At 45.8% G+C, this 26,394-nt stretch overlaps 1 protein-coding gene across 1 annotated transcript in view; it reads right to left on the bottom strand.

Moving 5' to 3' along the window:
* Positions 1–23,574, bottom strand: part of LOC144826151 (uncharacterized) — a 212,233-nt gene extending 188,659 nt beyond the window's left edge. The window contains exons 1-2 of the mRNA XM_078684544.1: positions 23,475–23,574; positions 7,463–7,582 (exon numbers count right to left, since the gene is read on the bottom strand). Coding sequence (XP_078540670.1) covers positions 7,463–7,582; positions 23,475–23,574 — 220 coding nt within the window. The remainder of the gene's footprint in view (positions 1–7,462; positions 7,583–23,474) is intronic.
* Between the last annotated feature and the right edge of the window lie 2,820 nt (positions 23,575–26,394).

The raw sequence follows: 26,394 nt of genomic DNA, 5'->3' as shown, positions 1-26,394 counted from the left end.
TAACTTAGGAATTAAAAGCATCTGCTGCAGAATTCCTTGAATATCTAGCTTTCAGGCAGCAATAAAAATGTCAAGATAACTCTTGTGATTAATGTTCCTGCTAGAGAGAGAGATTTGAGTTCGTCTAGCTTTGACTCGCCATAAAGTAGCACAGAGGGTTAATATGCCTGCTGCAGAGGACAAATCTGTATTTGATGTGGCTAGCTGAGTGGATTAGTAAAGCCAGCCTTTACCAGCTCTTTAAACACATGGAATGTATGTGAGAGAGGGACTATGCAGAGATGAGAGGCACTTTTGCTGGGTGATAGTGAGGGAATACGAGGAGTAGGTCAGAGGGGTGCCAAAAAGATTGTCACACCAGGTGCCACCAGAGCCGGCCCTGCCAGCAACTCCAGGGCCTTGAGACCCTCTAGGGTGATTTGCAGCCTTTATAAATCCTGATTGATTGATTGATGTAAGGGCCTCATTTCCGATGCTTTACCGACACTTTTGCGCTGGTATGTGTCTATGTGTGCTACATTCTGCTGCACACATAGAAAGAAAAAAGCCTTCCTGCACGAAAATAATCCTCCTCTAAACTCAGGCACCCTTGCACCATGGTGCAAAGGTACCTGCATTGGTGCACGGCAGCACATTGTACACCAGCACCGGGGGGAAAGGACAGGAGTGCACCGATACAGCTCATTCCTGCCCTTTCCTTTTGCTGTAGGTCAGCCCAGAAGCTGGACCTTCTGCGCTGCGCAACGGCAAAAAACCCATAAATGAGACCCCCTGTCTGCTGTCACGTGCACTAATCCCATATCTGAAAGGTGCCTTTAACAAGCAATGTGTGAAGGGCGCTGGCGAACTGCCACACTCTTAGTATGTGGTCTTGTGGGTGATCCAAACCATGAGGGACCCTCCCTGCCCAGGCAGCGGTGCCAATGCAAAATGCTATTTCTGCACTGGTCTTTCTTTGCAGATCTCTTTCTACTTATCCGATGATGCAAATATAGTAAAAATCACCAGAACCAGTAGACCCTATAGAATCCACTAGTCACTAGTGTGTGTCAGTGCCCTGGTGAAATGTAATCTCTGTCATCCAGACACACCTTGGGAGACCTGGGGATGAGCTGGTGATGCAGTGGTGTAAGGCTCTCGCCGAGGGTGTCCACACTGCCTGAAAGGGCAGCTCGGTGTTCTACTGCTGGTGCATTAACCCCTTCAGCTGTTTTGTTAGCAGTAAACTAGCGAACCCAAGTGTTCTCTGGAGGCGGGAGGGGTCTTTATCACCCTGAAAAAATGCACTGAATACCTATCCTGGTGACTGATAGTGACAGACGATCAGTGCTATTGGCCGTCCCTGGAACCGCACCCACGCAGAGAGCCGGCCTTTGGCGTGAGAGGAGAGGCATGTGCCGCCCTTGCGGATGGTGGCGGGGGGGGGGGGGGGGGGGGGGCTTTTGTGTTCACTGGTCGGTGCCTGGATGAGCAGGGACTGGCCCCTGAGCACAAACATCCCCGGACCTCCCCAGCTCACCTAGTCACCGATAGCTTAGCTGCCTGCGGCAGATGAGGGTTTTATTGACTTGTGGCAGCAGGGTCAGAGGGTGGAGGCAGGGCAATGAAGAGGGCTAAAAGGGTGTTAAAAACTTAAAACATCACCTGCTGTATGATAAAGAAGGACTAAAACCCTTTTAAACTGACAAATCAGACAGAAACCAAGAGGCAGGGGCAAGAACAAGGTTGAAGACGGATGAGAAGGGTGCTGCTGTTGGCATGACCTTAATGCACAGACCACCATGCGGCCCTCGGAATATATACGCCCTGGGCCCAGCTCGCCCATGCCAGAGGCCGGCCCTGCACACACACTCCATTTTACTATGCATGGACTGCTTCAACTTGATCCACGTGCCGCATTTCGCTTTTTAATCACCCTAAAACGAAGGTATTCTGATTGTTAACATAAGGTAACCAGTTAAAAGCATTAGACACCACCACGTTTTTTAAGATACAATTTGAATCAGAAGAATTTTCTTCATAACAGCTATATAGATGCCCCAAATTAAAAGACAATAAAATGTTATAAGTCAAGTTGACTGTGAATATTCAGATTGTAAAAGATCAATCACATATATATTTTTAAAAAGACAATAAAATGAATCCACTAGAACCCATGTGTGACTGGTGGACTGGGACTTCCACTAGGGGAGAGTTACCACTGACTTCATGCCACGAGTCATTACACTTGTGGCCCACGGCGTTTTATTTGAGAAACCAATGCATTCTGGTAGATGTAGTCTTGCTGCACTTCAATAAAACCAAATGTTCAAAAACTGACAGTAAGAGTTCATTGTTAAGGGAAAGCCCAGGATGCCTTGGTGATCACACGTCAGGATCCCTGCTCGTTGCTTGAGCTTGCCCATTCCTATCGGGCAGCATGTGTGGCTCGCTGTTCTGGCATCCTCCTGGAAATCCTGTCCTTATGGCTGCATGGATCAGACAGATTTAGACGAATCCTGCAGAATTACCCATAACTCTTTGCAAACAACACTGTGCATGCCCGCTGCCTCCTGGGTGCACCACTGTATCCCCTGCATTTCTGTGGTTCTTTTACCAAAAGCTCTGTGAACGCTTTGGTTAAGATGTTACTAAGTACAACACTTGTTTTTGAAAGGCTTCCAAATTTTAATAAAAGCAACTACATTGTAGCTAAGAATGATGAAATGCATGTGACATACAGTTCCGGATTACCAAATAGGCAAAGTAGGCACCGGCCTATGGGCCCCGTTCCTTTTAGCGGCCATGCGACAACGGATAAAAATGCAACTTAAAGTCCATAAAGCAGAGACTTCAGATTCACATAACAGTTTGTCTCTCAAAAGCTAATCTTCTGGCAGCTGTCAGTTTGTAAAAACATCCAGTGCATTGGGCATTAGGAGCTCATTTGCGAGGAGGCCCCCAAAATGTTGACAGCTTAGCAGGCTCCACAGGGTTTAATCCAGCACTGGTGACATAATGAGCAGTGGGGTTTAGATTAAAGTGACGAATACTCGGTTTTGTTCAGAAAATGGTGCAAGAAAGTGAAAGACGGATAACAAGAGGAGCAGAGCACTAGTGATGGGGATAAGAACAAGAGAGAGAAACCGAGAAGAAGTGGGAGAGGGAAGGCCCGCCATGGAGCTGTGAAGAAGGTTGGAGAGAGTGAGAAAGCAGATGAAGAGCCAGCATGAGAAAAGAAGGAGCGAGACAGCAAACAATGCAAAGAACTGCCCAGTGCAGGAGATGGAGCCAGACAAGACTGCAGAGGAAGGAGCAATGCAGGAAGATAAAGATTAAAAGAACAGTGGGGTTCAGAAGGGTCTGGGTGCAGGTCTAGAGGGAGCCCTAAGCAGGGGCCCAAACAGACCATGTAGATACCAGTGCCAAGAGGCCCTCTGGTGAGGGTGAGCGCTGTGTCCCATAACATGTCACAAGGCGGAGAAGGGAAGAGAAAAGAAAAGGGAAGGGAAGATGGAGGTGAAGAACAGAGCTGTAGACGCAGCGAAAACTGTAGTGGGTGAGAAGATGGCACCTTCAAGTAGAACTTGAAGAGAGATTTGAGTATGGGAGACCAGAGGTCTAAAAATTGAGAGCAGAGGAAAAGGATTTGTTTGAGAGGGGGGTGATCAAGGATGATATAAAAGGTAAAGGTCAGGAGGTCAAGAATTAGCAGGGTGGACACCTCACGCCATGTAATGAGGGACACTTTCCAGTCCTGAGTCTCAATAGGCCACCCAAATGCATTCTGGGTTTTACAGTCTTAGTTTGTTTCCTTTGAGACAAGGGGAATCTTGGTTCGCGAGGGGTTCACTGAAGATGCAGCGCCATCTCACACAAGTCTCAGGCCAACAGTGACCAGGACTTAAATCACCTTTGTACAAAACACTGGCAGACGGAGGAGCCCTGACAGGTAACGTGGGGCCGTGAAGGGACAACCAGGTGGCAAGGTGGAGCTGTGCAATACAGAAAAAAATCTATTTCACAGACGGGTGATGCCTCTCCAGGTCTTGTAAATTTCCTGCAGGTCACTGGTTCGATGCCCTACAGGACAATCTAAGCCGCCCAGTCGTAGGGAGGCCAAAATAAAAAGCACCATTGAGTTCAGTGTCAATAAGACTTATATTCAATTACCTGAAACTTTTCGAGAACAGTTCTCTGTGCAGTTCACTGTTTTTTGTTCAATGAAATGGGCTTCCTTTTTTTATTAGAAATAATCGTTGCTATTTGCACATAGGAAGTGCTCAGCAAAATACATAACCACTTTGTTGTCCATATTCACAAAAAGAACATTAGTGTCAAGAAAAACGAAAACGCGCAACATTTCTGGAACTGGCCACTTCAGTTCCGCATATTATGAAAATGGATCTTTTCTGGCATGGAAAATGGCCGTTGGCTGTGTGAGACTGTGTGGACGGCTAATTTAACCCAAGGAGTTGTGTGCACCAGCCACAAACAATTTGAGTGACATTTAGCTTACATATTGAAAACCTGAGTACATCTTTCCTATGTAGATAAGAGTACCATTCATTTAAAGCTACTATGTCAACTTGGTTTGTGATGTACAATATATAAAGGTTAGTCCTGTACTGCTATAGGGCTAAATACATGGAAGAGATGTGTTTTAAGGTGCGCATTTTTAGGAACATGTGTATGTTAAGGGGAGAGAAGACTCAAAGGTTACAAAATGAATAGAAAGTGGTCAGCAATGATGTTTGGAAAGTGTGCTATTGCAGTTGAAACTAGGGGTGGGCGAAATGTTTCATTCTGGCTGCGGAATTGCCGAAATTTGATGGCTCCACATTACTTTTATAACACAGAGTTCCAGCTAAATTTTGCCAATCGCAGCATGGTGGAATTTTTTTCCTTTGAGGCTCCCGTGATGCAAGCGAGAGTCTGGCGTCTCCAAGCACGATTATTTAACAGAGGCTGTTGTGGTCAGAGTGCTGCTTCTCAAGTATATTTACTGCATCATGAATTGATTTTCTACTAGAGCAGCAGCAAAATCATCTTCATTAGCCACACATGGTGACATCCAGCTGATTTTTCAGCACTACTCGCACCTCCAGCACTAAATTACATGGGCAGCAGCCCGACCTGCTCATTTCTTCCCATTGACGGAACTCATCTGAATCTCGCTGAGTTTTTATGTAACTCCATGGAATTCCACAGAGTCAAATTCCTCAAGTTCCGCCCATCCCTAGTTGAAACCAGCAAGTTAAAGAAATGGCTTGATTCAGTTCACCTGATGGCTTCCTTAACAGTCAGGAACAACTAGCTCTTTCAGCCTCCTGAAGAAACCAAGCATCTCAATATTACCAAGATGTGACTCCTACACATTGCAACCCTCAATGTCGTTTGTAACCTATCCTTTATATTTCCACACTTATAATGATTCCTAGGCTCCATAGAATATCTGTGTGATGTAAAGTTTTCTGATGCCCTACATTAGGATTAGTAGCTCTATAAAATAAATGTTTTTTTTAAGTTAGCCTTTTAAAATATTCTTGGTTATAATTACTCAGTACTCAGATAGACAGATGCATCTGATGTTCTACCAGTAAAGGCATATCTATTATTATTTTTAATTTACAGAGTTTCATATAGCACAAACTTGACCCGGTATCGGGTATCACAGTGCTTTACATAGCACCAGTAGCGTTACATGAGGACACATTCATTTTTGTTAGGCACGGGGAGATTAATTGATTTGCCCAGAATCACAGGATGTTCAGCATCATTGCCGAGACTCAAACCTGGTTCCCCAGAATCGAGGTTGAACACCCTAGCCATTAGGCCAACTCCTCTCCCAGATTATATGCAGGGATATCAAAACTCAAAAACCCGCCTTCAAATCAGAGTTTGTGTCTTGAGCCAGAGGCATAACAAAGGCCACCGCAGCCCCCACAGTGCGGGGGGACCCCATGCTCCTGGGGGCTCCCTCAGCACAGTAAAATGGTCTGAGAGCTCCAGATTAAGTCCAGAGGGGGGCCCATTCATGTAATTTGCAGAGGGGCCCAATTAAGTTTTGTCACGCCACTGTCTTGAGCACCAATGAAGTGACAACAATCTTAATGTCTGCGTTTTCCTTCATGGCATTGACATCTAGGTGTTAAGCTCCAGCTAGCCCCATTCTTGATGAGACTCGAAAAAAGGGCGCTGATTGCCCTCTAATTGTGGCACTTGTGTTAAGTACAGCTTTGAGTGAAAATAAAAGAAATCCTTAATTCCAAGCAGACAAATTGTGGGCACTGCTGAATGTGCTGCAGTATCAGCAAACTACATTGGGACAAAGTCAACTTATTTTACTGGGACAGCTAGGAACCGGCTCAGTAATAACTGCCAGATACAGGAAACAGCTGGATCTCCCTAATTTCATGCACTGGTACCCCCCTACTATATTGTTCACAATATATATCACATGACAAAAATATTGCAACTACTCCTGCGACATGGCCACTACATCATAAAGTAAGCAAATTGGATGTGGAGTTAGTCATTGACGAAATAATGAATGCAACATATTTTGTTTTATTAATGACCTCAATATATTGAAATACAATCAATTGTAGTTATTGAGGAGGGGGTTGGTAACAAAAATAATAAAACGTAAACAGCAGACATACTTGGAAACGTACGCCTTAGAATAAAATCTGCATGGCTTACTCATAAATGCACACAAATTCACTTGGGGCCAATGCTTAATTTGAGCCAGTGGTTTGTAGTGGGCGGCATCAAAACTCAATTGTCAACACCAGCGTTTGTGATAGTTTGCCACAAGGTGGCGCTGTCTGGCTAACTTAGAGATATCCACAACAATAGTTAATTATTAATTCAATATACATTACAAAATTTCTATTACCTGTGGCCCAAGCCACTCTTATAGCTTTTAGAACCTGTAATAGGGGAAACAGCTAATACCACGTCTGCCAAACAAAGCGTTTCCTTTGTAACGCGGGCGGAATAACAAATTAATCTAGGTAGGTCGCAAAAGTGTATTGTTCTAAATATTGGGTTGTGGTTCTAAAAGGTTTGGATACCACTGCTCTATGTACTGGACCCATAACGCAGAAGCTCGCCTTTATTAGAAGCGACTATAAGAAATTAAGTTATGCCTTATGTGCTTGCCAAACAAAATACATTTTAGCATAAACTTTTCCCAATGGGAATAGAATTCCAAAAATTATAGATGCTATAGTATTTTTTGTAGCAACAAACACTGGAGCGCTTTACACCACCACCAGTTACATTACACAAGGTCACATTAGTTTCTTAAGCACGGGGAGAGGTTAGTGACTTGCTCAGAATCACAAGATATTGAGCCGGCGCCGGGACTCGAACCGGGTTTCGAGTTCGGCAGTCGTGGCTTTAACGCCGCATCTTCTCAGCACGCAGAAGGTGAGCAGGGTTTACAGCTCAGCGGGTCACGTGCATTTCACCTTACCGTATATGTCGCTCTCTCTTCTGTACCGTCGTCCTCTCTGGGTGTCACTTGTCCCTTTGAAGGCGTCCTCCCTGCTCCAGGCCTGGCTGCTTTCCTTTGCCTCTCCCAGGCCGACAGATGCTTATATACCAAGGGCGAGGCCTGGGTGTGAAACACACGTCGCAAATGAGATACACTTTCTCTCTCTTCACACACGTCACAGTTGCAGGGTCCCTCGAAGCACCAGCACCCCACTGGAATTTCAGGTATTTCTATACACGGAAATCTCCATTTCTAAAAACATGCTTTGGTTTCTTCCCCCACGGGCGGGTCCCTTCGTCACGACGTATGTATTCAAGTTGCTGTGTTGGCTCGAGCTGCGTCAGTGTTTGTCAGTGACATTTTTTTTTTCATCAAATGACATAAAACGCGCGCTCTTTGCTGCTGAGGCCCCGTTTTTTGACGCTCATCCACCCGGCCTTAGTAACGACGGGGAAACACAAACATTGTCCCAGCACTGGACGTGCGCACTTCTTATACCTACCTGTGTCGGGGGGAATAAACAATAGGCAAATAATATGGCGAACAGTTACAGCACGGAGCAGGTTGTCTGCAAGTGCAGTAATTAGTGGAAATAGGAAATAGTTAAAAGATATTTCACTTCAGCAAAGTGCAGTGGTACATGCCAAAGGCTTAAGGGGCCCACTGCACCCACATTAGGGGCGCATAAGGGATTCGGGGACCATTTTCCTTGATGTAGTGTCATGCAACTAAACGAGTGACTTGGGTAATGGTAACAGGCCCGGCTCCAGGAATTTTTATTTGGGTGGGCCAAGGGTTCATTTGGGTAGGCCACTGCTGGCTTGATTTTATTTATAAAGTTGTATATAGTATGTTTTCAATAAAAATCTACGGAATTAAAGTTGTATATAGACCTCTTTATAATCTGAGGCAAAGGTAACAAATCAAAAACATGAGTGTCGCATATATGTCTAGGCAGGTCTGCTTCAGGGCCCTCTTTTATCTCTTCTTAGTCTTACAATGCCCAGTAAAACGCACTCTTTTCCAAATCTCTTTTTAACTGTTATCACTCTCAAAAAGTGTTTTTTCCTGTAATGTTCCTTTGATGGGAACAGGAGGTTTCTGAGGTGGGAGCATTAGGCAAGTGACACATCTCGGGCTCCCTCTGTGCTAGCCTACAGGGAGAATCCCTCCTCATTACTACCTCTACCTGACCCCTGACCCTGAAACGCCCTCCCTTACAGGCGTGATTATCCACTATTCCTCTCCAGTGCTCCTTATCTCACAGATGACCTTGGGCCCCAACCCCATATCCGGCACCATCGGACTCCACTTTTATTTTTCCTGTTAAAAAAATTAGTAAAGCCACCTTTATACTTAAAACATTGAATATAGCCGTAAATATAATTAGCAGACACTTTAAAGTATGTTCCACAGTAGCCCTCATGGCCTGACTGCTAATTGAATAAACAAAAACAAAAAGGCAATGACTGCGCCGGCTTCAGCGCTGATGCTAAAGTCTTTTTTGGCGCAGCAGCAATAAACTCTTTCTCCATAAATACCTTTACTACCACCTTCCAACAGAGCCCCTCATCCCTCCATGGCCCCCTATTGACCTTCTCCTCGGATTCCCTCACTGCCACATGCCACAAGTGCCACTCTCAACTCTCCATAGCCCCTCCCCCATATGACCTACTCTTCGGATTCCCTCACTGCCACACCCCACAAGTGCCCCTCATCTCCCCATAGCCCCTCCCCCTCATGACCTCCTCCTCAGACTCCTTCACTGCCACCCTCCACCAGTGCCCCACATCTCTCTGTAGCCCCTCCCCCTCATGACCTCCTCCGCAGACTCCCTCACTACCACCCTCCATCAGTGCCCCTCATCTCTCCCTAGCTCCTCCCTCCACCCCATGACCTCGTCCTCGGATTCCCTCACTGCCACCCTCCAACAGTGCCCCTCATCGCTCCATAGCCCCTCCCACTACCTCCTCCTCGGATTCCCTCACTGCCACCCTCCACCAGCGCCCCTCATCTTTACGTAGCTCCTCTCTCATATGCATTTCATTTGTTGTATAGCGCTACTCATATCAGTGTAGTGTGTGTCAGTACTTTACACCACACACACATTATAGAGAGACCATGAATCATACATGTATGTAAATCAGTGTACAGGGAATGTCACATAAGCCAATGAGGATTACAAGGTGTAGGAATCATATGTCATCCATACTGGTGGATAGTATATTTTAAGAGGGCTTGGTCTGGGGAAACACAACCTTAGGATTTAAAGAGTATTCCATGGGGGTCAGCTTTACTGATAAAATTGTATATCTGCCAAAACATACTCATTTTAGCAACATTAGAATAATGAAAGACTTTGGAAATTCTAACTATATCACAAAACAAAAAAAGTGAAGTTCTAACTATACCATTCATGTTTGTATGCAGCTCTTTGGTGACAGTTCATTGGTCACTGTCCTGTGTTAGGATTGTAACTTCTGAACTGCAAATAACACAAGGATCTCTGTGACAAAGGCAGTAACCCACTGAGCTATCCACATAAAATACACTTCATCTGCATTTAAAAACTACTAACAGACAAATGATTGCTGTCAGCAGGATCATTGATCACCAGTGTTATCTGGGCATTTTGTATTGTCTCATTGTTGGCCTGCTTTGGCCATGATAATGATAAAAACCGTTTTAATGAAGCACACACGAAGTATGTGTCCTGCTGGGCCTGTGCAGATTTTAAAAAGAAAAAAATGTAACACATTCTTTTACCTACTCCATTAGTCAAACTTTGTGTCACAGCCCATGTAATAAGCTGCTGCAGGGGTCAGGAAAGGTGACTAGGAATAAACAAACTTCTTTTCTCCAGTGCTGCATAGAAAAAGAAATATCCACACAGCAGAACAGTAGGCAAAGGTTACCGAAGGTTACCATTGTCAAAGAAAGGATTTGTCACCTTTCGCCATGCAGAGATGAAGGGGTGAAAAAATAAACAAAGCCTCGTTACGTGGCTGCGATAAAACTGTCTGTGTGTGTGTGTGCGCTGGGAAGCTGTCTCGGCCCGGGGTGACACACAAAACCTGTGCGTTGCACGCCTGCCTTCAAGCTCTCACTGCTGAGAGCCAAGGCTCCTGTTTGGGTGAGCCTGGCCCACCCGCTAGAACCGGGCCTGAATGCTAAGCACTATCATTCATAGCGCTAAGGCAATAAAGGCAGCGGCAGCCCTCTTGCTAATAGAAACCAAGCATTATTGGCTGATTATGAAGGCCATCAGCCTCTTCTCGTTCTGCCAGTTTCCCTCCAGAGCTCTCATTGTTGCCACTTCTGTATTGTGAAATTTGTAGCACATTTGTAGCACTTCATACTACTTTTGTGCATTAAAGTGCGGATCTTGGCGGGTTTAACTCTGTTAGTAATGCTTAGCTGGTAGAAGGTGGGTTTAAAGTGTGGTCTATTGGCCTGATTATGACTTTGACAGTGCAACGCCGGTTCCACCCTGCCGCCACACCCACAAAGCCGTGGTCGGGCCGCCCTCCAAATTAGGAGTTTCCTCCTGTTTGGCGGGCTTCTTTTTGGCGTTCCCACGGCGGTGCCTCTAAAAATGGGCACCGCAGTGGGAACTCCAAAAACAGTTTCTGCACCGCATGGGCTGCAAAGTCTATGCTGTGCTTAAACTGGAGTGCATATACACAGAGGGGACATGTTGTTCCTCCCTGCATGCATCCTCATGTGGAGGAGGCAGTGGGGGCCCTGTAGGGTCCCCTTTGTTCCTCTCCTCCACGGTGTTCATGGAGTAGGAACCTCCATGACACCACCGGAAAAGAGGAAACATGTGATATGCTTGGCAAGACCACGGCGGTCCCACCATGCATATTGCGACCTCCTAACAGCCGCAAGTTCACCAGGGAAGGGCAGTTCCCTGGCGGCTGGGGCAGGGCAATGGCAGTCCGACCGCCCTAATTGTAATTGGGCAGTCATTAGACAGCCACTGCCATGCCCATCAAGTCTGGTGGTCAGTGAAATGCCAGACACACAATCGGCCCGTATGTGGGAAGTGTTAGGTGCCGTGAATGAGGTTTGGAGGGGTGCTCCAGCTGTGTTGTAGTGCAGTTGAAGCTGCCATTATGCATGAATTGGGGCAAAATAGAGTGAGGCAGAGAGAGCTGGTCCTGTTAATAAATTCTGTCTTACTCCATGACATATGTTAGAGTGATTAAGGTGGTATGGAAGGACCAGGTGATTACAGCTCATTGCAACTACAGGTGGCACTCAAGGATCCTTATTTTTGGGATAGGTAATTCCAAACCTTGGCCATCTCAACCAAAAATGAAGTGCAGTCATTGCAAGACTTTCTGAAGGAGGGATAGTTGGGAGTGGGCGAGTCTGGATGTGAGTGTCCTTTGACAGTAGCTGTGAAATCTGAGCTCTAAGACGAGGACCTGCAAAGAAGGAAGCAAGTTGTCACAGCGAGGCACAATTCTTGGCAAAATTGAAGCTGAACTAATCTAGTAGTGGATTGTTGCCTTAGTGAGAATCTTGGGCCAGATGTACGACCATTTTTTGCGGTCGCAAACAGGAAATCGGCCCGTTTGCGACTGCAAAAAAGGGTCCTGGCATGTACAAACGCTATTTTGCGAGTCGATGACTCGCAAAATATGGTTTGTGACTCGCTATTAGGAAGGGGCCTGCCAAGGGCGTCCCTTCCTAATAGTGATTCGCACTTCAATGTACGATTGTTTTGCAACTAAAATTGCGGTCGCAGAACACTCACAGTTTAACACCTACTTTAAGTAGGTGGTGAGCCACTCGCAAATGCGAAAAGGTCCCAAAGGGACCCTTTCCCATTTGTGAGTGTGTGCAAAAAAAGTGTTTTAAGAGCAGGCATGCCTACTCATTAAAAAATGAAACAGAAACGTATCATTTTTCTTTTTTAAATGCATCTCGTTTTCCTACATGGAAAACGGGCTGCATTAAAAAAAAAACTGCTTTATTTAAAAAGCAACTGTAAACACAATACAACATCAGTTGGTTGTGAGATTCAAACATATCTTTACTTATGCATGAGACTGGAGTGTGCTGATCACTTAGTTTAAAAGTTTTTCTCTTGCTGAACTCGCCAAACCTTTGTCCTGAAGAGAACACGCACAGACACTTTAGTTTCGAAACACGTAGACCAGGATCAATGGTAGGATCTCAGTTCAACGAGTATCAATATGGATGATTAAAATTCATTTATTCACAAGCAACTATTTGCAAGCCCATATTAGATATATCTGGACCCTCTTAATGTCCTAGCACCAAGAGCATTTTCTGTGAATGTATTGCTCTGGTTTTTCAAGTTTTGGATTGGTGAAGACTGAATTTTAGTATGTTTATTTAATAATTCCAAGTTAAAATATTGTTTGTTTTTGTAGCTTTTTAACACTTTTCACATGGTTTTTCACAAATTATTCACTGTACATCCATTGAATTGAATGTGGTTTTTCTTTTCTTTCATCGCATTAATTGTGAAAGCTTGAAATGTGCTTTTTATCAAATACAACTAAAGAAATCTGAGGTCATGTTTATTGAGTAAGATGTCCCTCATGCATAAGTAAAGATGTGTTTGAATCTCACAATCACCTGATGTTGTATTGTGTTTACGGTTGTCTGAGACCCAAGTTGGTGTAGGTAAGGACCAAACCCCCTAATTTAGACATTATTTAAAAAGCAGTCACAGGCATGGTGGTCTGCTGACCCCAGCAGGCCACCATCCCTGGGAGTGCTAGCCATGACCGATTCCTAATGGGGTTGCAAATAGCACCTGCCTAATGAATATTAATGAGGTAGGCAATTTGCGCCTAATTCGAAATCGGTAACAGTGTCTGAGACACAGTTGTAAATTGTATTTTGTGAGTCGCAATTTGCAAGTCGCAAAGGGACGTAATTTGCGAGTCGCAAAATGTAAGGGTCGTACGTCTGGCCCCTAGAGTGTAAAATTATGCAGTGTATTGCTATCATTGTATACAGAAAAATGTGGCTGCTTGATTTACCTGGGTTACCCGGGAGAAGTCAGAGTACATAATTATTCTCAGGCTCCTCACTTCAGTGGTAGGATATCATTGTGTGTCTGAGTTCCTGGGTGCAGAGGGCAGTGGGGTGGACCTTGTTCAGGTGACACATAGGAGGTACTCCTTTTTAAGTTTAATAGGCTTGAGATAGTTGCCAGACATTGGATGGACTACTGCTTAGAGACATGCGACTAGGGCATTCGCATTAGGATGTGATGCAATTTCCACCTTTAGGAAGGTCTGAGTGTCATTTGGTTAATTGCAGCAGGTGAGCTTTCAGGATTTGATGAGGCACAGGAGAGAACTGAGGTATACATTAAAGAGGAGAAACAGAGAAGAGTGAATCTTTCGGGAAAGCTAATTACAGAGGCGAAAGGTGGAAATGTGAAAGGATGAAAGATGTTTTTATGAGATTGTTCGGTGAAGTAGAAAGAGGATGATACCTTTGCTTCTGATATTTATCATTCTCTGTCGTGAGGTGGGGTTGCATGCCAAGTTGAAGGAAAGATGGGTCCATTCGTGTCAACTGTGGTCTTGGGAATATCCCAGATAAAGATCAGGGTGGATTCCATACCCCTGCCTGGGTAGACGATCGTTTGGTGATAAGAGAAAAGCAGAGGGTGAAGTCTTATCTTTAAATGAATTTGCCTCAGTGCTAATGAATATAGTCTGAAGCCATATAGTAGGTTTAATATAGTTTGTATGAAAACCTGCCAGATGTGAGGGTGTTGTGGATGAAGGAGTTGTGGATGAGGACTCGGTTTGGTACTAGTGCTGAGGTGGTGAGAAGGATGTTCTTGAATACTTGTGCCAGGCAATAGTGTTATGGAGAACAACTGACGTTGATGAGTTCTGTAAAGCTTTGGTAACATAGCAATCTTAGGTGTTGGCTAAAGCAATTGGTCTTGAGATTGTACAAGCTTTCGACCTTGGTGATGCCAGTGAAGCACAGAGACACGTGGGTGATTACCCCATTGAAGGTGCATCCTTGATTCTGTAATTCAACAACAAATTTGTTTAGTTATTTTGAAGAGCAGGCTGCTTCAGAGATATGGGAGATGTGGTAGAGCCCCTTTGCCTTTTGAATGCAGCTTTGCATATTCTGAGTAGTGCGGGAGACCAAGCCAGTCTTTAGGGGAAATTTCTCCCATTGTCTCTAATGGGATCCCGTTACTCGTTTTAATGATTTTACTACTGGAGAACCAACTAGTTAGTCTTCTGTTACATATAGGACCAGGTGTTGAGAGGACTCAATCCGTAGAATATATCACAACCCATAATTCGAGCACAGGATTCTGAAGTCAATTCCTCTTTCTCCCTTAGAGTTCCTTACACTCCCTGTAGAAAACAAACCAAGGGCTGTGAGGGGGACTTTCATGGGGTAAATGAGGAGAGAGAGAGAAAAAGAGAGAGAGAAAGAGAGAGAGAGAGAGAGAGAGAGCGAGTGAGGGGGTTTGGGGGGAGAGAGAGAGAGCGAGCCAGAGATATTCTGACTTCTGCAGGTGGTTGATAAAAAAAGCAAGACGTTGGATCTAGAACTAGGGCTGGTAATACTGGTGTCTGGTTCAAAAATATTTCAGTCCTGATGTTGGAAGTGGGGGTCCTTATCGCTTAACGCCACCACCAAATGCTAGAGGCGGGAGTCCCCAACCCCTTGCTTTAACGTTAGGCTAAGTAAGGACACCGTCTGAGATAGCCCTGCTCACCCGCTTAGGTGCTTGGCACGAGCAGCCAGGCTTATCTCCAAGGCACAAATGTACAGTATATGCAACCACGCTCGCAGTAACCCAATGATGTCACCACAAATAGACTCCACACGAGTTTTTATAAAATGAGTATAAACTTTATATAAGAGGTTATACAATATGACCGCACAATACAAAATCAACATACAAGAATTGGTAGTATTCTTTCCAGTGGGTTGGTAGGTTCTAATCCCAACCACTGCTTCTAACCAACAGTTAATCTCACTTCTAACCATTTCCAAAAGGTTAGGCCAGTTGTACAGCTAGAATCACACACGTTGTAAAAGAAAACAAATACTGCAAAGTGTAACAATATTCTCTTGTACTGTGCAACAGAGAAACAATGCCATTCGGAGCACCACAGTCATGTACTTTGCAATAACAGGAGTAATGCAATGCATATCACTACCAGCATGCCCTGTACCAGGAAGAAACAAAGCAATGCGTCACACTACAATCATGTACTGTGCAATGAAGAAATAATTTCACTGCGCCATGTTATAATCAGATACTGTGCAATGAAGAAATAATGCAATGCGCCAAGGTACAATCAGGTAATCTGCAAGGGAAAATAACGCAGTGCGTAGCGCACCAAGCATGTAGTTTGTCAGGCACAAATGAGATCAGGCGTCATACGACTGTTCGATAGTTCGTTAGTAGCAATAATGCAAAGTGTAATACGACAGTTTAGGTGCTCCATTAACCGTGCCCCCAATATGGATCAATGATGACACAAAAGTTCTGCTTCCCACTCGGGCCCCAGTACTGCCCTTCCTTGGGTCAGCACGTGCCGAGATCCGAGCTGAAGCAACAGGCTTGCGCAGCTGACAGACGCGAGTGGCCGAGAGAGTCTTCCTCCTGGCCCACACCGCACCCCGGGGATTGATCCACATTACCTGGGGGGGCGCGACCCCATTCTCCTCTCCACTTCAGCGACTTGGGTCTTGATCCAGAACTCCGTCACGGGGTGTGGCAAGCTCAGGCCGGCGACTCAGCTCCTCCGGGGCTGCCGGTCCTGGCCGCTGCTGTTTTACTCTCGGGGCCCAATCACTTGGCCCTCCTTCCAGCGGTCTTAGGGAACACCGAGACCCGCCCTCAGAACGGTGGAGACTTTACTTCAAATTCAGTGCACACCATCGCCTCAGGTTGCACCTTGACACGCACACTGCGCGTCCGAGACTCGCCTCTTCTCTGGTGCTCACGAGGACCCGGCGCTCTTCACCAAGGCCCTGCTTGCGCCTAGACACACACCCTGCGCATCCGAGTCACTCCTCTTCTCCTGGTGCACACGATGACCAGGTGCTCCTCACCAATGCCCTGGCTGCACCACGACACACAATCTGCGTGTCCGAGGCTTGCTTCTTCTTTCGGTGCACACGATGTCCAGGCGATCTTCACCAACGTCTTGGCTGCACCACAACATGCACTCCACACGTCCGAGTCTCACTTCTTCTCCCGGTGCACATGATGACCAGGCGCTCCTCACCAACACCCTGGCTGCACCCCGACATGCACGCTGCACGTCTGAAACTAACTTCTTCTTTTGGTGCCTAAAACGACCAGGCGCTCCTCACCAATGCCCTGGCTGCACCACGACACGCACTCTGCTTGTCCAAGACTTACTTCTTCTTTCGGTGCACACGATGTCCAGGCGCTCTTATCCAACACCCTGGCTGCACCACGACACGCAGTCTGCACGTCTGAGTCTCACTTCTTCTCCCGGTGCACATGATGACTAGGCGCTCCTCACCAACATCCTGGCTGCACCACGACACGCACGCTGCGCGTCTGAAACTCACTTCTTCTTTTGGTGCCCACAACGACCAGGCGCTCCTCTCCAATGCCCTGGCCTGCACCACGACAGGCACCCAGCGTGTCCGAGTCTCACTTCGTCTCCCCGTGTACACAACAACCAGGCGCTCCTCACCAACGCCTTGGCCTGCACCACGACACGCACCCAGCGCATTTGAGACTCAGCTTACTCCTGCGTGCCTATGATCACAAGGCACAACCTCTGAAGGTCTTGAGCTGCAAAAGCACGCACACACCGAGTTGCTTGGAACTTCTACGGAAACTTTTATGATCCTGTATTTCCAAACAGGGAACCAGCTCATCTCGGGCCCTTGGAGTTACAAGACACAGCACAAAGCACAGTCTTGTTCAAGCAGGGGGACCCAGCGCCTTCAAGCACAGTCCCAACAGCCTCTCCCTTGGTTAGAACAGCAAACAGCAGACCATCCCCAGATCACGAAGCAAGGATTGGTCTTCCCACAGCAGGCTCTACTGTTGCTCCTTCTTTAGCAGAGGTTCCTCTTGACCACAGAATGGGTCCAAGCCTTTTCAGTCTCAATCCATTTCTGTTTCATTCCAACGTTCAGGGGTTTCAGCTCTCATAGTTATACCCCTTACTGTCTGGATCCTTAATCATTCAGCAGGAGATGGGTCAATTGGTTTATAGCACCAGCCTAGGCCTTTTCACCTCCAGGGCTTCTCCTCCCCCTACTATCCAGATGCAGGGCAGCCTGGTGCCATCTCAACCCCTCCCTGGGTCAAGACCTCTCCCAGTTCCTCTCACCTTTGTTATGTTATGTTATAGAGAATTTGTATTGTGCACTAAAACTCTAGAGTGTCCTGGCGCGGGAGTGAGCTGGGGTAGGGGTAGGAGCCAATTAGACGGTCTGACTAAACAGATGTGTTTAAATTTTTTTTTAAAGAGTTGAAAATCTTGATTGAGCTGAAGGTCCGTGGGGAGCGAATTCCAGGCCGCCGCTGCTTTAATAGAAAGCGACTGGCCTACCATACGAGCTCTGCGGAAGCGAGGGGGTAGTCATCCGGCGGAAAGAAGCAGACCGCAGAGGTCGATTCGGCACATAGAAAGTAAAGTGCTTCCTAAGATAAATGGGACCATGGCCATGGAGGGCCCGGTGAGCCAGGGTAATGACTTTGAACTGTACTCACTGAGCCACCAGCAGCCAATGCAGATCCCGTAGATATTGCCGAGCACTGGATCTCCTCGCGGCGTTAAAAAGGAGTCTAGCCGCGGCATTCTGTATAATTTATAGTTTTTGTAGCAAATAGCCAGGCATGCCTATGAACAGAGCATTGGCATAGTCTAGCCGAGAAAGAATCAGAGCACGGGCAACCGTCTCTTTGGCCAATCTCGGGAGCAGAGGGATGATCTTTCTAAGTGCTTTGAGGGTGCCAAAGCAGACGCCAGTCAGTTTTCTACATGGTCAGTAAACCGAAGATCCTCACTAAACCATACCCCTAAGTTTTTTGCCGTTCCACCCCCAGAACGAGGGCAAGAGAAGTTTGGCGGCCATAAACATTGTCTGAAGTCCAAAGGAAACTGGCCGTACAGGAGACCCTCAGATTTGTCCTCATTGATCAGATCCAGACAGACAATCCACATTTCAGCAGAGACACACAGAAATGCTTAGAGCACAAAACTCAGCTACATTCTAAAAGAGTGGTTACTAAACACGCAGTGACAAAACCACCTTCACAGAAAGATGTGTTATGACACTGTGAGTTGATACATACTAAACTTCACCTCTCCTTTATAAACTGAAAGGAAAGTAGGCTAACAAGCACAACACCCAGCCTCCCCCATTCTGTCCAATGGGCAGGATGGCCTTTCAGCAGTGAAAAACGAAATGGAGTGTTTTTCACGGTCAGGACATAACACACCTTAGTATATGTCCTGCCATTTACCTAAACTGCACCCTGCCCAGAGATTACCCGGGACCTACCATAGGGGTGCCCAATGTGTATGAAAAAGGGAAAGTCAGGCCTGACAAGTGGTTGCACTTGTCAGGACAACATGCTAACTTAGCACTCTGCTCGCATGCCCTACACTGCAGGCCTGAGTTCCCTTCTCCATGCGCCTTTGCATTACTAGCCCTGGCACACAAAATGCACATCACTAGGGATTTTACTAGTAAGGCAAACACACTAATCATGGCCAACTAATCACCATTACATTTTACATAGGGAACACTTGTACTTTGACACTGATCAGCAGTGGCAAAGTACCCAAAGCATCTAAATTAGCATGTTCTGCATTTTGTCCATCAATTGTTCTTTTTACATTTGTCACCCCGAGTGGGAAGGTTATGCCCAGACGACTTTCCCGTGCTCTCCATGCCACTGGAGTCAATCTATCCTGGCTGATGAGGGCTAAGAGCCCAAAACCGGTCCTAGGATGCTTGTTTCCAGTCCAGCGAGAACCTGGCCTGGCAGTTCGGGATGGACTGTTCCCATTAGGCACAGGGTCAAGACTGATTTCCATATGGCTGGGTCCAAACTGAAATAGCATGTTGAGCAAAAAAAACTATGGGTTTAGGCCCAGATCTCTGTACTGGGGTGAATGTATGACATTGTACTGCATTCTCTCCATCAATTGTTCTTTTTGCACATAATTTAGTCAAACATATTTAATAATTTGATTTTCGATTGCCACATAAAGTTAATGACCTCGCATTGAAGGCATTAAAACCTCACACATGAGCAAGAAAAACATTAGAAAACATCACAAATAATCAAAGTGAATGCTTGACAATTATGTAGTGCTCAATGAGGCAACATCAATGAATACTACAGTATATGAAAAATGAAAGCACTAACTGTGAATGTCTTCAATGCTGGAACAGTTTGCAGGTTGAAAAAATATCTTTTCATAAACATTTATCAGCACAGCTCACAAGCTCACAATGGACAGCTAAATTCCAGTACAACTGGAAAACCAGGAAAGACTGTTTAAGATACACTACTTTCTAATTTATACCTTTACTACTGAAGACAAGAGGAGAAAAACATCAAAATCCCTACTCTGCAGCACAAACATACAAAGGGCCTCATTCATGAGATTTTGCCGTAGGGCAGCGCAGCAGGCCTTATTGCTGCACTTACCTACGGCAAAACAAAAGGGCAGCACCGTATCTATAAGATACGGCGCATTCCTGTCCTTTTCCCCTGCGCCGGCGCACAATGGGCTGCCCTGCGCCAGCGCAGGCACCTTTGCACCATGGTGCAAGGGTGCTTACGTTGCGGGGATGATTATTTTTGTACAGGAACGGAAACCTTTATGTACAAAAATAATCACAAGCGGCTTTTTCCTCTATGTGTGCTGCAGAATGCAGCACACATAGAAAAAGGAAAAAGCAGGAGAAATAAAGATATTTCTTCTTGTTGTGCTTCCCTTATGCCTCCCCTGGGGAGGTGTAAGCTTTTGGCGTTGCCTCAGAGTTACAGTTTCTCAGAAATCTGGGGCAGTGTCAAAAGGCCATGGATGTTGCTGGAAACGCCCCCAGCAACACCCTTTGCACGCCCCTTTAACGCAGAACACTGTATAAAGGGACTGGTATTTATCAGGCAGCAATAAGCCAAAAAAAAGTGGCTTAGTGCTGCCTGATAAATATCAAGCAGGCTTCTGAGCCACGGAACGTCACAAAAAGTGACGTTGCGGAGGCGCAAGGAGTCTCATAAATGAAGCCCACATCTGATGCAGGTTCCCCGCTTTCGGCGTGTCCGGTTGGGAGGGCACTCAGTGGCGGTGAAGGCCGCGTTAGCTTGGAATGAGCTTCCTTTTTCTCTGCGTGCTACTTTTAACTTTGGTGCTTTTAAAAAAGCGTTGAAAACTCACCTGTTTAGATCGGCCTTTTAGTTCTCTTTTCTGTGTAGTGTTGGCTGTTAAATTTCTTTCTTCTTTTCGCGCCAGGATACTCCAGCAGTAATTGACCGCGTTACAAAACAGCATAACATAACATAACATAACATAAATGAAGCCCACAGTGCTTAGGGGAGCTTGGTGCTTCCACTGCCTTGATGGGTGTATTGCTGGCTGACAAAATTGAAACAGTTACAAGTTTCAACTGCTTCCCAGCCCACAGCCAGCAGCAGCCTGGAGCATCTGCCTATATTTTTATTACATAAACGAGAAAGAAATGAAGCGATACCAAGCATTTTTTTTTATTTATTATTTGCTCTCAGAGAGTGTAACTCCTGTTTCACTAGTGCTGGCTTAGCGACCTCTGAGGCCAGGGATCGCAAGAGCAGTGCCAGGGGTTGCAAGGGATAAGCCAGGGGTCACAGTTGTGGCCCCCGGCGACCCCTCAAATGACGTCCAAGGATGGGGTCACAGTTGTGACCCCCGGCGACCCCTCAAATGACATCCAAGGATGAAGGATGTGGTCAGGGTTATATTGATTCATAGCCAAGTTAGTCACATTACCATATTGTATTGCCAGAGCTCCCCTCTCCAAGATGGTGTCCAACCACTTCCCTGTGAAGTCATTTAAGGTGCTATTCATTTATATGGGTGTTTGGATCTGAGAAGGATGCATTGTCATGTCATCACCCACCTTAAATACTTTTTATGCTTCACTTTTGCTCCTTTTTGTCTGGATTATTCTTTCCTGTTGGGTTATGCCAGATTCTCTCTGTACCCTGTCTCTGTGAGGTGTTAGTGCATTGCATCTCAACCATTGTGAAGTACTTCATCTTTAATCAAGAACATCTCATATTGCCGAAGAGCACTTGTTGGGGTTTTCCTCCTAATTCTTCAGGAGACACGTGACACCTTTCATGTATATGTTACGTTCAGGGTGACACTGTAATTACTGGGGGGAGTCGCCCTTTTTTCAGGCAGTCATGAAGGTAACAAGTGAGAGCTTTACTGCATCCAGTGCCAATAATGGCATTATACTATTGCTTAGCGTCTTGCTCATCCCTACATTAATGGTCAGGGACTTAAATGAACCTCTTTCCTTCTTACATTGCTAGCCTAGTAAGCTACAATGGAGGCCCCCAATTCCTAAATTACTATACACTTGTCATACTTTTGAATAGAAAATCCCACTTGAATACAGTCCCACACATTCCAGCAATGCTGTTCTGGCCTTATATCCTTGAATGAAGGCTTGTTCATTCCAACATCATTCGCTTCTCACACTCAAATGGCTTCTCATTCATTGCTATATTAATTACCTTATATAGTTTACTAGAGTCTCACACGGTCCTTCATTACTGTACTGGCATCAGACACTTGAATAGAGTCTCACTCATTCCTGCGTCATTGGCCTATTACGCTGATGTATCATGCAATCCTGATGCTATTCTGTCATATGACACTGTTGTGGTCAAAGGAGATCTAAAAGCATACTAAAGATTTGTCCGAGGCCTTATAGACAGGTAGCGATTCATCGAGATGAGTTTCTGCCCCTGTTAGTTTTAACCTTCCTCTGCCCTTGTGGAGCGCTGGAAGTACAGTGGAAGATCTTGTTCTACAATCTCCTCACTAGATTTGGAGATTGCTGACTTGACATTCCAGTGATTAAAGACAGTATTGCTTCACCTGTGAGTTCCAAGCATAGTTTACTCCTCTTAAATTCAGAGAGCATCTGTAATCAGTACTGTAGGTAGTCCTGCCAAGTTTTCCAGGTCCATCTGTGACTCTTGGCTCCAGTCCACGATTTTTTTCTTTGCATTCTGGAACTTGCAGTCTTCTTAATTAAATATAAAACCAGGAGTGCATGTCCCAGAACACAAAGAAAAAACTTTGACATAACCTGTTACTCACACATAGACCTGGGAACCATAGCATCTGAGCTGGGATAGGTCAGTATTTTAGAGAAGCAGCTACAGTATTTGACCAGCTTCAGAAAGACCAAAGTTAAGGGTTTGCAGGGTTGAAAATGTAAGTTGTAGATATTTTGGAAGAATTCGTTATCTGTTTCTATCGGAAGAGGAATGCGAGAGAAACTTGTTTGCTATTATACTCTCTTGCAAAATACAATAAACATGTATGTATGTAGTATTTCTACAGCATGAGCCCCGCCAAAAGGCAGCAGAGCGTCGTTCAGGGTTAAAGACTTGTATAAAGTCAGTAAGTGATTAACGAGGCAGTTGATCTGCGATGAACTGTATTTTTAAAAAGATGCGTCTTCAACTCTTTCCTAAATTGGAGCAACATTGGGGTGGTCCTCACGGATAAGAGGATGTTGTTCCGTATCATAAATGAAAAAGGCCTGCTGCCTAGTTCAGAATTGTTTACACTTCTTACTTTTAAGTCTGATAGTTTCCTGGCTATGAAGCAAAATTTCTATGTGCATAAAGGCAGTGGCGGCTGGCATACAAGGAGGGTAGTGCGTCGGAGGGAAAAAAACACAAGGTAATTAATAAATAAAATAAAAATACACTTACCTTCAATCCTGGCGTGACGTCCTCCTCGCTCGGGTCCAGGCAGGCAGGCTCCAACGCAGGACCAGGAAACTGAAGTAACCAATTCTGGAGCTGCTTTCATGCAGCATGAAAGCAGCGCCAGGATTGGAGGGAGCGGCCTCTCACACTGATCCCGAGGGCCTTGGAGACCTATGCTGTCTTTGACCCAGCTGTATTAGAGATCTATAAACTGCGCATTTCTGGCTGGCTTTCGAAAGATGGCCAGCCAAAAAGACATGCGCGCTTTAAACCTAAAGTGCCCTGCCTATCACTGTATTCTGCTGCTGCCTGACCGGCAGCGGCACAAAGTAGAAAGCCCACCCCATGCCCTGATGCTCTGCTCGGGACAGGGTTTTGAAAAAGGAAATGGTAATAAATTAACTTTAATACCATTTTATTTTTCCATATTTGGGGCAATTTGGTTAGTGGGCTGACGCTCCTCCCCCTTAAGGGAGGAGCCGCCCCTGCATAAATGATTCTTTTCACACATTTTTTGCCTCACTCTTTGCCATTCTTTTCACACACTTCAGACTCACTCTTCCCCAATTAGAGTGCTTGCACACTTCATTGGCGCCCAGGCACTCCTTCTTTACTAGGCATCCCCCATCGCAGTCACATCACCCAACACCTCCACGATCTCCACTGGCTTCCAGTCAAAAGAAGAATAACCTTCAAACTCCTCACCCATGCATACAAGGCCCCTCACAACACCGGACCCGCATTTCTGAACAGCCGCCTTTCCTTCCACTCACCCAAAAGACACCTCTGACCAGCCCAGCTCTCAATGCCGACCATCCCACGTATCAGCAACACAAGAACGGGAGGAAAGTCCTTCTCCTACCTCGCAGACAAAGCCTGGGGCACCCTCCCCTCCATCAATCTCCCACATTGCCCCAGTTCAGGTAGGACCCATAGACCTGGATTTTCAGGTGAGCCCATCACTCAACTGAGCGCCTTGCGACCCTCACTGGTGAGTAGCTCTGCTTTACCAACCCTGATGGATTGATTGATTGAAACCCCCCAAACAGCTCCCCAGGCCCGCTATGGGAAACTGGCATCAAAATATTCCCGTGTATTTATTCATTCTTCTACAAACATTGGTCCATTTGTTGGGACAGCCTCTGCTCTCATAGACTGCCCTCTCTGCCAGCATGCACCACTCCATATCCGCATTCCACTCACTCAGCGTGGGGCCGATGTGGCTCTCCACACCTTGGCTATATTGCACATGGCTACCATGAACCCCAATGTCACCCAGAGACGCTCTTTGCTGTTTAGATCTGTTTCTTCCCATATATTGAAAAGGCATCAGTTTGTTGAATTAATAGTGACAACATTGTATACCTCTCGCATACAGGACAGCACCTCTTCCAAGTATTCCTGAAGTACCAGGAATCCCCATATCATGTGGAAAAAGGGGCTCTCCTGCTCACATCCCCTAGGACATAGCAGTGAGTCAGACCTCCCCATTTGTACTAATGTGTTACCACGAAAGTAGGTACTGTGTTAAATCTTAAGCTGTACTAATCTAAAGCGAGACCGTATGGCCACCTCTTATGGGAAGCCCTTACCCTCCTGCCATTCTTTGTCCTCAAGGCGCTCCACATCCCCTCCCAGTGATCCCAGAGACTTGACCGGAGTTCCGGAGGAAGCACATGCAATTTACACTATGTGGGTATGACCACGAGAAAGGTCAGTACCCGCATAGTAGAACACAGAAGTAACATCAGGTGCAAAAGAGCCACAACAAGAATGACCACCCACTTCATTGAACAGAACCATACACCTAACGACTTGACCTGGGTGGTCATAGAGGCAGTCAAAAACAAAGACAACCTGGAACGAATCCTCCATGAGAAAGAGCAAAGATGGGTGTTCCGTCTGCATACAGACACCCTTGGGCTTAATGATGAAATCCCGTGGGGGGCTTTTCGCCCTTAGGCCAGCTGCTAATATGAAATGAACTGTAAAACTGAAACCAATCCAACACTCCGATATAGTGTCCCACGAACCACAAATAAGACCTTCTACATTTACTAACTACTGCCATCAGGCAATATAGCCTGTCAGCCCAATGTCCCCAATCCGTTTTCTAAATTTATGTTAATCTTATTTTGCAAAAACAACAGTTTTCCGAGTCCTAATACCTGGGTTCTAAATTATCTTATAAATATACCCCCATATCCAGCATCATTGTAAATTGCTTTACACCTTCTAAATCGGTATAATACCAAAGTAATACTGAAAACTCTTGATCACTCGCGCTAAGCGCGATGACATCCTCCCAAGATGGCCGCTACAAGCAAGCGCTCTAGTGTACAGACACTTCAGTGCAACCCGGAAGCTCGCGCCTTTAAAACACACCGGGAACCCGTTTTTCTTTAGTATGCGGTCGGGTGAGGAAGCATCAGGTATTACCGAGCGGGTCTGCCGATAGGAAGTAAGTACACAACGAGGCTAGGTTGCAGGGATACCAGCAATTCTAAAAAGCAACATAGTAAGGGAGCCCGTCTAACTCTAACCTTGAAACTCCTTTTTCAGCAATGTTTCCACGAGGCGTTCCTGCCCTTGCCTAAGACCATGGGGTGTTAAAAAACACTCGTTTATGTAAATATAACCATCAGCCATGCTATTATTTTGTGTGTATGTGTTGTGTGTCTTGTCAGTAGTCACATTAAGTCTGTTTGTCTTGTGTGTAAAATCACTAAACCACTTGATTCACAGTGCTTTATTTTTCTACACCGGTTTGAAAACCAGCACGCACCAGTATGGTGCCCAGGGCACACTCACGCCCTAGAGGAAGTGAGATGCATGTGAGTTGTTCCCCCTTTTTCGGGAGGGGGTGTCTACCATTAAACAACTGTTCTTCTCTTTTACAGCATTACGAGTACAATACCAACCG

Source organism: Lissotriton helveticus, chromosome 3_2 (genome assembly GCF_964261635.1).
Source record: "Lissotriton helveticus chromosome 3_2, aLisHel1.1, whole genome shotgun sequence".
NCBI classification, from domain to species: Eukaryota; Metazoa; Chordata; class Amphibia; order Caudata; family Salamandridae; genus Lissotriton; species Lissotriton helveticus.
Note: the sequence above shows the minus strand (reverse complement) of the source record. Positions and strands in the feature narration are given on the sequence as shown.